This window comes from Myotis brandtii, unplaced genomic scaffold, assembly GCF_000412655.1.
Source record: "Myotis brandtii unplaced genomic scaffold, ASM41265v1 scaffold160, whole genome shotgun sequence".
In the NCBI taxonomy this organism is placed as follows: Eukaryota; Metazoa; Chordata; class Mammalia; order Chiroptera; family Vespertilionidae; genus Myotis; species Myotis brandtii.
This window is the reverse complement of record NW_005355833.1, coordinates 1388548-1404675: the sequence shown is the minus strand read 5'-3', so window position 1 is coordinate 1404675 and position 16128 is coordinate 1388548. Positions and strand designations below refer to the sequence as shown.

General features: G+C 40.1%; 1 protein-coding gene across 1 annotated transcript in view; it reads right to left on the bottom strand.

Annotated features, from left to right (window-relative positions):
• Window positions 1–16128, bottom strand: part of LOC106725391 (IQ domain-containing protein H-like) — a 39684-nt gene that overhangs the window by 7799 nt on the left and 15757 nt on the right. Inside the window, exon 4 of the mRNA XM_014536298.1 lies at window positions 8293–8407. Coding sequence (XP_014391784.1) covers window positions 8293–8407 — 115 coding nt within the window. The remainder of the gene's footprint in view (window positions 1–8292; window positions 8408–16128) is intronic.

Here is a 16128-nt window from a genome sequence, read left to right as displayed (position 1 = left end):
GAAGCATGTAAAATGACACCACAAGACTGCGATCAACCAAACTGAGACTGTGGGGAAAAACCTATATGACAAATGCCCTGGTTTCTTCACCAATAAATGACATTTTTAAAAAATGTTTTATTGATTTTTTACAGAGAGGAAGGGAGAGGGATAGAGATTTAGAAACATCAATGAGAGAGAAACATCTATCAGCTGCCTCCTGCACACCCCCCACTGGGGATGTGCCCATAACCAAGGTACCGGAATTGACCGGAATTGAACCTGGGACAATCAGTCCGCAGGCTGACGCTCTATCCACTGAGCCAAACCAGTTAGGGCAAATGACATTTTTTTAAGTGAGGAAAACTGTTATAGATAAAATGAGATACAACTGCAATGTGTGGACCTTGTTTACATCCTGATTCCAACAAAAGTAGAAAGACAAACAGGGAAAATTGAACGTGGGCTGGGAATTATATAATATTAATGCACTGTTGAATTTATTAGGCGTGATTATATAATATTAATGCATTGTTGAATTTATTAGGTGTGATAATATTTTTAAGTCTTTATCTAAAGTATTTAAGGGTAAAATGATATGAGGCCTGGGAATTGCTTTAAAAGACTTCAACAGAAAGAATAGAGGGAATAGATTAAATAAGAATGGTAAAAAAAAAAAAAAAGAATGGTACAATTATGGTAAGCACTAAAGCTGGTGATGGTTACATGGATTTCATTCTACTTTTTTTGTCTATTCAAAAGTAAATTTTCTTAAACAGCGCATTTGAAATGAAAGTATAATTCAAATGTAATTATTCATTATCTTATTATCATTTGTACTCTAACATTTTATGCTCTGTGATATCCCCTTCTACCTCCCTGCTGGGCTGGAAGGATCAACAATCACGGCATCACTTAACTCCAAGCTGCTTTTGAATAGTCCAGCTGCTGCCCAACTGCCTAGACTGACAAAACCTTAAGACTCAACTACTGCTCTTCAGATGTGCCATCCTATGTTCTGATTCCTATAGGAGTTGAATTGGAGAATAAGAGAAAGATTGGGGACAGAGCTAACATTTATTCAGCTTCCATTTTGTGCCAGGTACCATAATAGGTGAGCATTGTTGTAATCCACGTGATTTATTTTAGTCCTTAAAATGACAAGAGGGAGTATATGATATTATCACTACTTTACCAATCAGGGTCACTGGTTAAGGGACTTCTCAAGGTTGCACAACAGAAACAGGGAGTCAGCATTCGATTTATGTCTCTGACTCCAAAGCCTCTTTATATCACAACACACTGCCACATTAGAAAGAAATGTTAGTGAATCCACTCTTGATTCAACTTCCTGTCTATCAGATCCCTTACTCTCTCTGATCCCCACAGGCACTGCTTTGGTCCAGGCCCTCATCATTACGTAGACCTCTGTAATGGCTCCTAAGACGGGTCTCCTTGCCCATCTCCTTGCCCCCAATCCAACCTCTGCATGACCTCCAGAGTGACTGAACCTCTGATCACTAATTGATTCTAGTATATGTCTCTCACCTCTTTAAAATCCTCTAATAGTTTCCCTTACGGTGGCATGATCTGGCCCTTTCCGACATCCCAGATTGCCTTAAGTGCTCTAAATAAAACGCACTAGGACAATGGCTTAGAGAATACCTTAGATATGGTGGTCAAGGGCAGCCTTTTGAAGAGATGATAATTATTCTGAGACCTGTGTGAAAAACTGAGCTAGTTTTGCAAAGATGTGAGAATGACTGAAGAGTGAGAAATAGATGATTAATGAGAGGGATAACTACAAAAGCTAAGACCTTAATGAGAGGCTGACCTTAACATGGGAAGGGATACTACTTCCATTATGGCAAGGGAGAAGGCATCATACATCTGGTCATAGAAAAACGAATAAATTTGTTAATGGGAAGGTTTAGGACTAAGTTTCTCTGCAGGTGACTGAAAACCGGACGCATATTGCTTAAATAAGATGAAGTTTATTCCTCTCATGTGTATGGAATCCAGAGAGAGGCTGTTCAGCATTGGTTTGGAAGTCCATGAAGTTGCTAGGAACCAGGCTCCTTCCAGCTTAGTACTCTGCCGTCCCTAACGTATGGGCCTCCTCCTCATGGCCTCAGATGGCTGCTAGAGTTCAGCCGTCACAGCCTCATTTCGGGGAGCTAACAATTTCTGCCACAATCTTGTAATCTAATCCAGCTAAGGAGGAAAAGGATGATAAGATGAAAGTGATACATAGTAAATGAATGACAGGCCAATGGATTGGAGGTTCTTACAGCATTGAAGAGTTGTTGGAAGAACATACTATGTGAGCAGGCAGACTAGGGCATGGGGGTCAGAGACTGCTGTGCTTGAAACAAATTTAAGAGATGATGGTCTTAACCATCTCTTAAACAAAGTTCAGGCATCCGGCATTCCTGCCACCACCCTCCCAGCCCTTCCAAAGCACCTTTCCCCCCCAAAAAACTGTTATTCTAGCACTTTCCATACAGTCTGGAGACAGCACTGAGATTTGCATCTCCAGCACATAGTAGCATTAAAATTTAAATATTTGGGAAAATGAAATAGCACACCAGTGATGAAAGACATTTTTTAGTTTTACTATGCTTGTGTTAATTCTTACAATATACCACAATGATGCAATCATCAGCTTTATAGGAGCACTGTGCTAAAGGGGGCATTCTGCCCAATTTTGATGGCACGTGGGTCCATTACTAACTCCATGAACTCCCTTTGCTACAACTCATCTCATGAGTTGGTGGCCAGGGAATGATGGCTCTCCTGCATGTCCAGAAGTTAGCATCTCCTAGTAGGTCAGCAGGAAGGGCATGAGAAATTTGGGATGCCACCTTTGAAATATTACTGGAGCATGAAATACCACCTAACAAAATTCAGGTAATCTTTGCAATTGTAGCAAGTAGTTTATGTTCATGGCAAAGGCACTATGGGTCAATAATATGCAGCTAATTGAATCTTATCATAGAACCAATGTTATTAGAAGATATTATCCTAAGGCTTATTTTTGATGCCCATTTTTTATAGAAACAACCCCAAATACCACACTTAATCATCTGTCCCATTAGCTGTAACTTATGTACACTGTAAAGTATAAACCTCTTTAAAGTATATATGTAAACCAATTGAATGGGAACCAATTACAGTAAAACAGTATTACAAATGATAGAGTATCACAATGTATTTTCCATAATTCTAATGTAGCTTCATAATTGCCACCTTGGTGTGGCCCCAGAAAGAAAAAGGTCACCTTTATCAGGTGCATTGCACTGAGGAGTTTTGTTGGGCAAGTATAGAAGGACAGATCTGAGGATAATTCTGGGGATAGTTAGAGTCATTTGTGGACAAAATCAGGAATCTATTTTACTTTTCTTCAATTGTAAATTTCTTTGTGGCAAACACAGGAAAACAGCTCGAGTTTTTGTATTTTTTTTTCCAGTGGTGAGGAAAAGCCAGGACTTTGAGGCCAGAGAGACCTAAATTTGAATCCCAGTACTCCTATTCCTTAGCTTTAAATTACTATCATCCATAGACCTCAGTTTCCTCGTCTTTAAAGTGAGGATTCAAGTAATTCCTTTCCTCAAAATGTTGTTGAGGGTGTGATATGGTCTCCCTGCTTCTGCCCTTGCCCTGTAACATCATCATATTCTCACCACGACACCCAGAATGACCCTTTAAAATTGCAAATCAGACCATGTGGGCCCTCTGGTCCTCCAACGGCTTCCCATCTCACTCAAGGAAATACCCATAGTCCTCACGGTGGTCCATAAGATCTGGCCCCCTTCTACTGTTCCTACTTCTCTCCCCCTTGCCCATCCCTCTTCAGCTTCCCTGCTGTTCACACTCCTAATCCAGGGTCTTTGCATCTTCTGTTTCCTCTGCCTGGAATGCTCTTCCTCCAAATGGCCAATGGCTTGCCCCTCATGTCTATCAAATTTCTGTTCAAGGATCTGCTTATAAGCGAGACCATTCCAACACCCTTCCCGCCCCCTCCCAGCTTTTCTTTCACCAACCAACGTACTATATATTTACTTTTCAAGTCATTTTTTGGTTTTCCTAATGCCTACCCCACACCACCTAGAACGTCAGCTGCATGAGAGCAGAGGAGTTTGGCTGATGCCTAAAATTGTGCCTGGCACATATTAGGCACCTAATAGAGGTTAACCAGTATCCGTCAACAAATAATAAGAATAATTATCACTTATTTAGCACTATGTGTGGGGCACTGTGATAAGCATTTACATATGTGAATTTATTTATCCTTACACAACCCTATGAGGTTGATAAGTACTATTATTATGCTTATTTTATGGGCAAGAAACTGAGGCACAGGGAGGTTAGGTGACTTGCTAAGGTATAGGATGTGAATCTATACTTTTAACCATTATGTTGTCATTTATTGCAATCCTATTCCAGGCTGGACACTGTTTGGGCACTGGGTATTGCAGTGAACAAAACATAGTCTCTCTGCTTTAGATTAATAGAGACTTAAGAAATAAAATAATCAAATGCAAGGAAAACCTTAGCAGTTCTGGGTTTGCATAAAAAGAGCAGTAGAAGCCATTTGGGAGATAATTGAGGAAATCTGAATATGACCTAGGGATTTCTTATACATTTTAGATGTGATAATGGTATTGTGGGTAAGCAGGAATATGCTCATTTTTAGAGATGCATGTTAAAGCATTAGGGGTGAAATGTCATTAGGTCCATATTTTAAAACATTTCAATAAAAAATAGGTTAACAACTGTTAAATCTAGGTGAAGGAGAAATGGTTATTAATACACTATTCTTGGTTTGTTGGAATATTTTCATAATAAAAAGTTTTTTTTAAGCCATAAAAAAGGGGGAGGGGGGATATGGAGCTTACATTCTAATGAGAAGACAGAGCTCACAGTGGCCGGTTCATTGCAGGCCTTCCTTTCTCCCCACTCCATTCTGTAAAATCCAACTCCTGCTCATCAGCAAACTTATCCACCCTGATGCTGAGTGACATGAACTCACAGGGAAAACCTCTGAAGCAACCCTTACTGGCCCTGGCTTTTGCCTTCTTTGCTCTCTCACCATGTGGATTGTGAGAATAAACAAATCATCTTTTCTGTCAAAGAACAGTTTAGACAGCCTCATTTTGGGCTGCGTGACTTGGCAGCCGCCATGTTGGCCGCATGGCTTGCAGCTTCCTGGGGGCCGCCATCTTGAAACAGCAAAGGCCAACCCCTCCCTTTGAATCAGCCAATTGGGAAAGACTGTGCACCTGAGCTCCAATCAAGAGCGAGGGACAGGTCACATGCTTCAGAATTAAAAAGCCGAGCAGCCCACCTGCTCGGTGTGCACGTGCTTCCAGACCATGAAAGATGTTTGCCTGCTGCCTGGCTCCCAAGTCTGGTCTGTGTTCTACCAGGACCCCTGAACTTGGGGGGCTCGCCTTATTTCTAACAGGATCATGTCAGATATCCTCAAAACTTTTGTTTTGATCAGATTTTGAGAATCACTTTCTCAATTAGATCCCAATTCACAAAATTAAAGATTCTTCCATCTAAGACACAGGTGTTGCACATGGCTGCATCATATTCAATCACACAGTTTTTGTGTGTTTCATTGATAAAGCACCCATTTTATGAATTAATATAGAGAATAACTCAAGCAGTGAGATGGCTTTATTTCCCTGCTCCACAAATATATCAAGTATATCATGTTTCCAAGCTGGTCCTCTGATCTAAACAGTTTAGAAATTTCTGTTTTCAAATTGCCTTCAGACTTAACTTGCCAGACACAACAAGGAAATCAAATACTTTCTTGGCCTATAAGCCTTTCTCCTTCTCTCCCTCCTTCTTCTTTATCTTTTGTTTTTATTTCAAACCCTTTCCTTGACTGTTAGGAGTACATGTGCCCAAGGTGCCCATAGAGGGTTTAGGCTGGTGTTGATAGGGAGCTAAATTACACAAGCCATCAGAACACGGCTTTTTCAAATGTAAAAGAAAATTAATAAACAATTCTTAATTATGATGCTTTATTACAATGGAGCAATTCCTAATAGTTTTTCCTTTAAGTGTGTTGGTGTAAAATGGAATTCCAAAAACTGCTATCAACTTTGGAGAACCAGAGCTTAAAGAAGCAACTGGGGTTTACCTAGTTTGAAAGGTTGGCTGTGGGCAATTAAAGGTAATAATATCCCAGTCGGATTTCACAACTGCTTAATACTTCAAGCTTTTGAGTTGGTGCAGTAGGCCTGCTGGAGCAGCTGGCAAAACAGCACTGTTTGTCATTGACTTTGCAATGCAAGATCAGGGCTATCCTTCGTGTGGGCGGTTATGCATTTTTAAGCAGATGTCACTGATATTAGAGATAAAACAGCAGTAGGGATCCAGGCGCTAGAGGTAAAATCCGGATGGGAAACCAGTCCTTGCCCCTTTCTAAATGAAGCTCACCCATGCTCACAGCATTCCAAAGAACCCGGGGTTATACTCAGCACATTAGATTCCTTATCTTTATCAGGATTCAGAACTCTTTCAGGAAAGTAAATTTCTGGCCATGGTATTATTTTTTCTGGAAGAATCAAGCGATTATACATTCAACAACAGTCCTAATTTCAGATATTTTACTTTATTGTCTTTGTAAACCAGAGATCTCAAATCTTCCGTTTGTGGACCAACTGTGGTCCTCCTGAGATTCTTGGCAAAAAAAATACAAATTTAACTGAAGCAGATACTTAATAGTAAAGAAGTTTAAGCTCCATTTATCACAGCATTCTCTTTTCTTTTCATCAAAGCCTTTATTATTACCTGGTATTTTCTTATCAATGAGTTGTCTCCCCTCCCCCAACTAGAGTAAGTGCTGTGAAAGTAGGGATCTAGTGCAAGCTGTTCATCCCCGTGTGGCTCTAACAGTCCTTGGCACAGTGTACATACACCACAGGGAGTGGCTGGACAAACCCAGTACAATGACAAAGGTGGGAGTAGGCTGCTTTGGGAGTGTAGCCTGGACTAGTATTTTATGGGGACGAGTACACCCTTAGACCCTACTGGGGTGGTTTCATTTATTTATTCAACAAACATTTATCAAGAGTCCCCTAGAATTATAGAGCAATGAACAAACTGACATGGATCCTGCCCTCCTTATAATCTAGTGGAAAGACAGACATTTTAAAAAACCATACAACTTAATATCTAATTACAAATTGTGGTAAGTGTGATGAAAGAAAAATACAGGTTAATATAAACAATTATAAAAAGGATACCATGTGTTGACTGTACAATTTTGTGTATATACTAAAAGTGACTGAATTAAATACTTTTTAAAAGGGTGAATTTTATAGTATATAAATTATCTATCTATCTATATATATAAAAGCCTAAGCGACAGGCTGATCAGCCGACCAGCCGGTAGGTATGATGCACAATGACCACCAGGGGGCAGATGCTCAATGCACAGGCATGGAAACATGGAGCAGACTGATGAATCTCATGGGAAGGGGGGAGGGCAGGAAGAGATTAACCAAAGATCTTATATGCATACTAGAGACCCGGTGCATGGATTTGTGCACCAGTGGGTCCCTTGGCCTGGCCTGTGGGGATTGGGCCGAAACCGGCTCCCTGACATCCCCCGAGGGATCCCAGATTGCAAGAGGGTGCAATTTCTTTAACATTCTGTACCTTGGTTTCTTCATCAATAAAATGAAGGTAATGATAACAACACCTCATCCTAGGTCCATTCTGAAGGTTAAACGAGTTAGTATTCCCAAAGCACTGACAACAGTACCTGGTACTGAAGGGAAGGGAGCTATTATTACCTTTGGTGAGTCAGGGAGGAAACAGGAGAAAATTTAAAAGACCACCCCAAGGAGGCAAAGGCAGACACCTCTTGAGCTTTATTCTTGCCACCTGGAAACTTTCTTTCTAGGACTCTGTTTAAAAATTTGAAGGCATTCTGTTCTGATTTATTTTGCTTTCTGAAGAAAGCACTTGTCAGAGAAACTGACCATACCATGAATATATCTGAAAAAACAATGACATGTTTTCTCACTTAGTCCCTAACTTTTAACTTTTTTTCTAACTGCCTTATTGAGATATAATTCGTATACTTTAAAATCTCCTTTTTAAAGAGTACAACTGGACGGTGTTTCGTACAGACACAGAGTTGTGCAGCTGTTACCACTATCGGATTCCAGAACATTTTTTATCATCCTCAAAGAAACTTGGTACTCATTAGTCACTCCCCTTCACCCTTCCTCCCAGCCTCTAGCAAACCACTAATTACTCTGTTTCTATAGATTTCTCTATTCCTACCTTTGTTCTTGGAAAGGCATGTGGAAATACACACTGTCTTTGGGGTGGCCAAAGTTTACCCTCAGATTCCAAAGGGAAGATAAATAATTTCTGATCAATTACAGTTGGAATCAACCTAAAGAAAAATAATAATTTCAAATCAAATTTGCTATCTTAAAAGCTTCACAAATTATAATTTAAGAACAATGCATCATAGTTTTGAGAACAGAATATCAATTAGATTTTACAGGAAATATTCTATTGGTAATTATAATAAGTTAGACCAATTTTTAGCATTTTTATCAGTATAAAACTGCAGTTGTTTATTAAGCATATGAACTTCCAAGTCTGATAAAGACCATTATAGCATGAATATAAATCTCTATGTCTGGCTGAGTTTAGATGATGCACAAATGACATAATTACTGAACTATAAAGCATTTCTTGGTAAAGAAAAACACAATATGCTGTACTTTGTTTAATAAAATCAAATCACAGGGTAGCCAATGTTAAATATATCTAAAATGCTGGTCCCCAAAGCAGTTCATACTTATATTCTTTAAACCTCTACTATTTAATGTAATTACAAAGATTTAAAAATCAAAGATAGTTACAGATCCTTCTTATTAAGCAGTGGGCAGTTCCATGAAAGACCAATGTAAAACAAAATAAAGTTGTAAGAATGAGTCTATGTATGTCTTAACGTTTTTAATTTAAAAGCAGTTCTTTAAAATGGTCAACATAATTAAGATCAATAAATCTCAATCTCTTGATTCTACTATGATATCCACTTGTGCCAAATTATCATTAGAAAGTAATTTATGGACTTCTGGTTTCACCCCAACATGTAGAGAGCTTAGATGTACAACAAGAAGAAAAGGTGAACAAATCGAAAAACAACTCATCTTGGATCCATCAGAGAATTTAGATCATAGAACTGCTGCTGCCCAGCACACTAGAGAGAGGTGGAGAAAGACCAAGAGCGGAAGCCTGCTGCTGAAGCTGGTACTGGCAAGAGCACTTTAACTCCAATTGACAGATCCCTGGAGGCTCTATGAATTAGCTTGAAAAGTTAAAAACTCCAAGGGGCCAGGTCTTAGGGAGGGCCCTACTTTCATGAGTTTTACCTTCAGGAGCCCCACATGGCCTCATGGTAAACAACAGAGAAAAATCCCCTTCTGTTACCAGCAGAGAGAAGGGAAAATAAACCATTTCAAAATACTCCCAGAGAATGCTGTACTTTGTTCTGTTCTCTGTAATAAAGGCAAGCTCTCAAGGAAAACTCTTTTACCGAAGCCTTATCTGACCTGAGGAAGGGCAGTTAGCTAACTCCAACCTCCTCAGTCTTCCTGTCTCAAATAAGGAGTAAAATGCTGAGAAAAACTTGTGAAGGTAACAATCCAGGGACATAGATCTACTAACAGACTGCGACCTAATCACAGGATTATCAAATGCTTCCCTCCAACACACACTGTATCTATAGAGGACGATGCAAGGCGCAGACTCCATTTAGGAAGGAGTTTCTAGGGAAACCCAAAGACAACAGGGAAGACAAAATGGATAGTGGAGGACATGGAAGCCTCAGACACCTACAGTTACAGCAGACAGTAAACACATGAAGGCCTATTTATCTCTATTCCTATTACCTAGTACATCAACCAAAAAATGACAAGGCATGCTAAAAGGCAAGAAAAAATGTTTGGCTCTTGCTGGTGTGGCTTGGTTGGTTGGAGTGTCATCTTGTACCCTAGAAGGCAGTGGGTTTGATTCCTGGTCAGGACACATGTCTGAGTTGCGGGTTCATTCCCCCCTTGGGGTGCATGTGGAAGTGATCAATTTCTCTCTCTCTCTCTCTCTCTCTCTCTCTCTCTCTCTCTCTCTCCTTTTCTCTCTTTCCTCCCTCTCTCTGAAATCAATTTTTTAAAAAAAATTCTGAAGAGACAAAGCAAGCATCAGATTCAAATATAACATAGATTTTGGAATTTAAAATAACCAAGATTAATATGCTAAGAGCTCTAATAGGAAAAGTGGACAACTTACAAGAACAGATGGGTAATGTAAGCAGAGAGATAAAAACTCTAAGAACCAAAAGGAAACGCTAGAAATAAAAAACACTCTAAGAAATAAAGATTGCCTTTGATAGGATTATCAAGGATACAACCAAAGAATGAATCAGTGAGCTTGAAGAAATGTCAATATAAATTCCAAAACTGATATGCAAGGAGAAAAAGGACTGAACAAACAGAACAGAATATCCAGGAACTGTGGGAAAATTAAATCTAACTTACCTATAGAAGAACAAGGATGAGAATTACATTGAACTTCTCTTAGTAAACCATGCCAGCAAGAAGAGACTGGAAGGATGGGAAGGAAAAACCCACTAACCTGGAATTCTGTCTCCAGTGAAATTATCTTCAAAAATGAAGGGGAAATAATGATGTTCTCAGATGAACAAAAACTGAGACTTGTCTTGCAAGAAATGTTAAAAGAAATTCTTTAGAGAAAGGAAAATGATACAGGTCACTTATGGGATATGTGAAGCAAAAAGAAAACCCAGGGACCTCACCACCATGTTCTTCCTTGTGTCCCAAGGTTCCTGACTGGTGTACCTCCTCTCCATCCTTCAAAGTATTCTTAACTTTGTTATATATATAATGTCCAGGGATTTTAGCTGTACTTAGAAGAAGGAATAGGGTATGTCTACATCATCTTCCTAGAAATGAAACTTGATATATATATATACTGGTGGCCCGGTGCACAAAGTTTGTGCACTCGGGGGAGGGGTGTCCCCCAGCCTGGCCTATGCCCTGTCACAGTGCGGGAGCCCCATGATCCATTGCCCCAAAGAGGTAGGCCCCACCCACCTATCCCGGGCTCCTTGATGAATTGCCCCAAAGAGGTAGGCCAGAGCCGGGGGAGGCCTGTGGACCCCTGGGCCAGGCCATGGCGAAGGCCTGTGGACCTCCGCACGCCTGTGGATCCCCATGCGCCTGCAGACCCCCAGGCCAGCTCCTAGGTATGTATCTTTCACATTCTCTTAGTGAGTAATTTTAAGATCTTTAAAAATATTTTAACCTTATTTCTCTAATTGTAAAAATCCAGCCAAACCAGTGTCTTTTTTTTTGCCTTCCAGAATATACTTTTTCAAATTCCTTTTTAAAAAGTCTGTATTGTTGAAAGTATTACATATGTCTCCCATTTCCCCCCTTTCCTCCCCTCTGCCCAGACCCTTCCCACTCTTAGTATATTTCCTATGAAGCCTTTCCTTCCATGAATTATGTATTTATAAGTGAATTTGCATTGAGATATAATGTTGTATCCTGCTTTCCCTTCCCTCAACATATACTGTGAGCGTTTTTCTAGGTCATTAAAACTTATTGGACAATATTTACTTTAGTAGATATATAATACACATATATATTATAGATTTAATCATTATTTTACTGTTAACATTTAAGGTATTTTCAAAATTTATTGGTATTAGATATAACACTGAAATAAATAAACTTATACAGAGATTTCTGTATGGCTCCTTATTTCCTAGGATAAATTCCTAAAGGTATAACTACTAAATTAAAAATAATAATTTAAAAAATTTCACATATTTTGAAAAAATTGCCTTTAAGAACTTTATGCCTCCACCAGTAATAGAAAAGTATGGCCATCCTGCTGCCCGCTCATGAGCACTAAGTATTAGGGTAGTTTAAGTGATCTGTTTTGCTAGTTGTAAAGAAAAAGTAGTAGTAATATATTGTTTAATGTGCATTTTCCTGGTTTAATATTTTTCACATATATACTGGCTGTTTGCATTTCTCTGTTGATGTCCTTTTGTCTATGTCAAGTATTTTTTGTTGTCAAGAGCTCTTTGTACTTAAGACTATTATTAATTTTTATATCATATCTGCTGCAAATGTTTTTCCAGTTGTTATTTTTAATTTTATGATGCTTTTTAAAATTTTATTTTTTGTTTTAAAAAAAATCAAACCCATCAAAAAACTGAAACAACAGTGAGCCACCCAAATACTCTTCACCTAGATTATGACATGGTAATATCTTGTTACCCATTCTTCATCTCTCTCTGTGACTAGGCTGTAGTCATATTCTCTCCGAGTGGGATTTGTGGACTGCTTTGTAATAACCCAGAAGAGATGGGCTCCAAGGTGTGTGAATAACTGAGCAAAAATGTATCTTCTAACCTACTCCCACCATTTAACAGAAACCTCTCCTTTCCCTCTCAATGTTTCTCACTATTATTTATCTGCTTTGTACTTGTTCCCCTCCACCCCCACTCAAACACTAGCACAACAGAATGTAAAATGAAGATGTCTGTGCAGTTCTGATAGTGTTGGTACAGATGGTAGTCACCCTCCTGGTGTCAATAAGCAAAGCGTGGTCGTTAAGAACAGTGTGAGCAGACATCACAAGCCATAAAATCTGTGAAAGCTGGTAATGATAAGAGGAAGAACCACACTTTAACACAGAAGAATCATTGACAGAGTGCAGATAACAGTGTAACCTATTTGGAAAACAACGTGAAAGCATTTTGAGCTCTTTGGAGAAAATATGCCACTTTTGATAATGTTCTTATCATTGTTTTCTGAATGACTGCTAGGAAAATCTTGCATTTGCTGGCATCCATTATTATCACTTTGTGTACCTACTGGTTTTTGTTTCTACTAGACAAAACCACCAGATTTTCCCTGGAGCAAGACTTTCTAAAAAGGAAAACCGTCTTTTGTGAAAATTAGGTTTCCTGTCTTTCAGGCAGCTCTGGTGTAGAAGATAGTAATTGTAGACATTTGACAGAACTTGAATCTGAGACTCACCATCGACCACCTGTGTGCCCTGGGGCTCATGGGAGCCTCAGTTTTACATCTTTGAAAGGAGAGGATAAATATCTACATTATAGGCTTTTAAAAAGTCCTTTGCAAAACTGTCGAATGTCATAAAAATATTGATGGTGATGAAATGCATGATGATGATGATAATGAGGATGGTAATTATTTTATGTTTGTTGTAAATCATTGTTAAAAATATACCCAGGGATAGAAGTCATTTGGAGTGAACTCTCCAGATTCCCTGGGTTTCCATAGACAGAATGAAGCCCCAAGTATCTGGACAATGTTGATTCTCATTTACTCAAAGGAACTGTGTGTTCTGTTGTCAAAGGAGCAACAGAGATCTACCATCTTTATTATATGCCATTCCTCTCAGGAGGAGCTGCTGCCCTGAACTTTTGGCCTCTGATACTCCCAGTTTGAGCAGATATTGACAGTCCTACCAGCCTGACTGCCAAGTCCCACTCCTGGCTCAATCCCAGGGCACGAGGCTTACTCCAACCCTTCATAGCATCAGGGTAGCAGAATTTCCAGGACCAGGCTCTTCATCAGACAGAGGCAAGCCATCTCTGTGGCCAAAAGAATATTGATTCTAGGGAGTCATGCTTGTCCCAGGCACACATTGTCTACGTTAGGAATAATGAGTGTGTTTGTTGAATTGCAGACTCCAGGGCCCCATCTGGGAGCCAGTGAAAGAGGATTGCAAACCACAGTTGAAGAACCACATGAGTGTGGTTCACTCCTGCAGTACATTCATGGGTCATATTATTTCATTTTAACTAAACTAAGCCTTAAAAAAGACCAATGTTTTTAAAAGATTCTTACAAAAAACACTATTTTTTAGTGATAACGATAACAAGCATCAGTGAAAAACAAGAAAATGGCAAAACTGACACTTTTATTCCTAACACGAGCTTTTCCACAGCTTCATTGGAAAGTAAAAATGATAACCCCATTGAACTTATGAAAAGTCAGTCCCCCCAAATCTTAAAAAAAAATTTTGAAAGAGTAACTGAAATATGGACTTACATCTAACCAGCATCAATGCTGAATCTCACCGAAGTGTAGAGCAAATTTTGGGATATTAGCTACAGTCAGTATAAAGTCATCATGATTACCAAGGTTAAACAACCAGGACATTATAATTAGTCACTTTTTTTAGCAAGAGAAAGAAATATTGTTCTGATAATAAAGTAAAACAACTATTTCATCTTTATCATTAAAATTTTGATGTTGATATATTTTATAATGTATTCACTCTATATGATAAGTATGTAATTTATAAATAAATCAACAGACACATATTATGTGTGCATGCCCAAGTTCTCTGACTGATGGTCACGTGGGGTAAAAGGCCAGATCTGGCATCTGTCACAGCTTAAAACTTGCATGAAGCTAAGTCTCTCCTCTGATCTCATGATCAATGTTGAGACTAAGCAACCTGTTCCTTAATAAGTAATGCCACTGGTAATTAAAATACACCTTTTCACATGGGTATTTTAAGGGCTTTGTCATGGAACCTCGGAAGAAACATGCAGTGAATTGGCCAGTCTTACTCCTCCCACGTTTGGGAACTTGCAGGAATTCTGAGTCCTGTAACCTACTTTGCATGGTCTCCCAGCAGACTCTAAGCCAAATCTATTCATGACATCTCTTGGAGCACCCCTGCAAGTACAGGACTAGGTCTAACTGTCTACCTGTGAGCATGTCAGCTTCCTAGGTCTCCTGTTTTCCATTTCCATCTACTACTGCTGCTTCTCTTCCTCCCTGAGCCACTCCCTGTGCCTCACACTTGGACTCCCAGGACCTGCCTCAAGCCTGTTTACTTTGAAGACCTACTTTGAACTTCGCTCCAGTTTATGACCTTGGCTCATATTTTCAAATTCATACCACATCAGCACCACACAAGCATAGCTATGACTGAGATGCTCCTGCCACCACTTCCAGACTTGTAGGGCTCATACAAACTTGCCAGGCGTCCCATCTTCTTGATAGAAGGACTACTGATCCATTACTGTATTAAATAGGAAAGATAAGATCTGCCCCACTGGCATGGCTCAGTGGTTGAGCCTCGACCTATGAACCAGGAGGTCATGGTTCAATTCCCAGGCAAGGTACATGCCCGGCTTATGGGCTCAATCCCCAGTGTGGGCATTCACGAGGCAGCCAATTCAGTGATTCTCTCTCATCATTGATGTTTCTATCTCTCCCTCTCCCTTCCTCTCTGAGAGCAATAAAATTTTTTTTTTTAAAAAGGAAAGATAGGATCCATGGACCACTTCTGGGAGACAGCTCCATGCCCCAATTAATGTCTTCCTTAACTCCTTCAGAGACCTTCTAATAAAGGCTGAGGACACTCACTCACTAGGGGAAAGAACTGTACAAGAAAAGGTCTCGAGGGAAACCAAGATGGCGGCATAGGTAATCACCTATACTTGCTGCCTCTCACAACCACATCAAACGGGAGGGAGATACAAGCTCCCGCTTGCTCTGAACTCCAGTTCTGGGTGAGACTCTGGGGGACCCAGACACATACGGGGAGAAACTGGACTGTCTGGCATTGGGGCAGGAACATGAGGCGGCTTACTCTTAGAGGTGCTCCCAGCGAGCATTGTTCCTGCATGGGTGCGCAGGACGCAGAGAACCAGAGACTTCTCAAGTTCAGGGCAGCCATTGCTGTTTGCTCTGCCCTGGTGATTCCCAGAGACCCCGCCCCACCCAATGTACAACCCACCCAAGCTGTGCACATCAGCTTTTGCATATGAATGGCCTGTCCTTTTGCCTAAAACAAAAGGCAGCTGGGTCAGAGAGCCCCAGAGGTTCCAAAAGAAGGCCCACTACCTGGCAGCAGCAGCGGCCTTGCTTCACAGCTGGGCCTCATCTGGGCACTTCCAAACCCCATACAAAGAGGAGGAATCTGCAGATGTCTCTGTAGCTCCTGCAGGGTGGCCCCAGACAGTGGCTGACCTTGCACCTCCTTGGAGATCCAAGAGCCAGTGTACCCAGTAGTCAGAGTGAG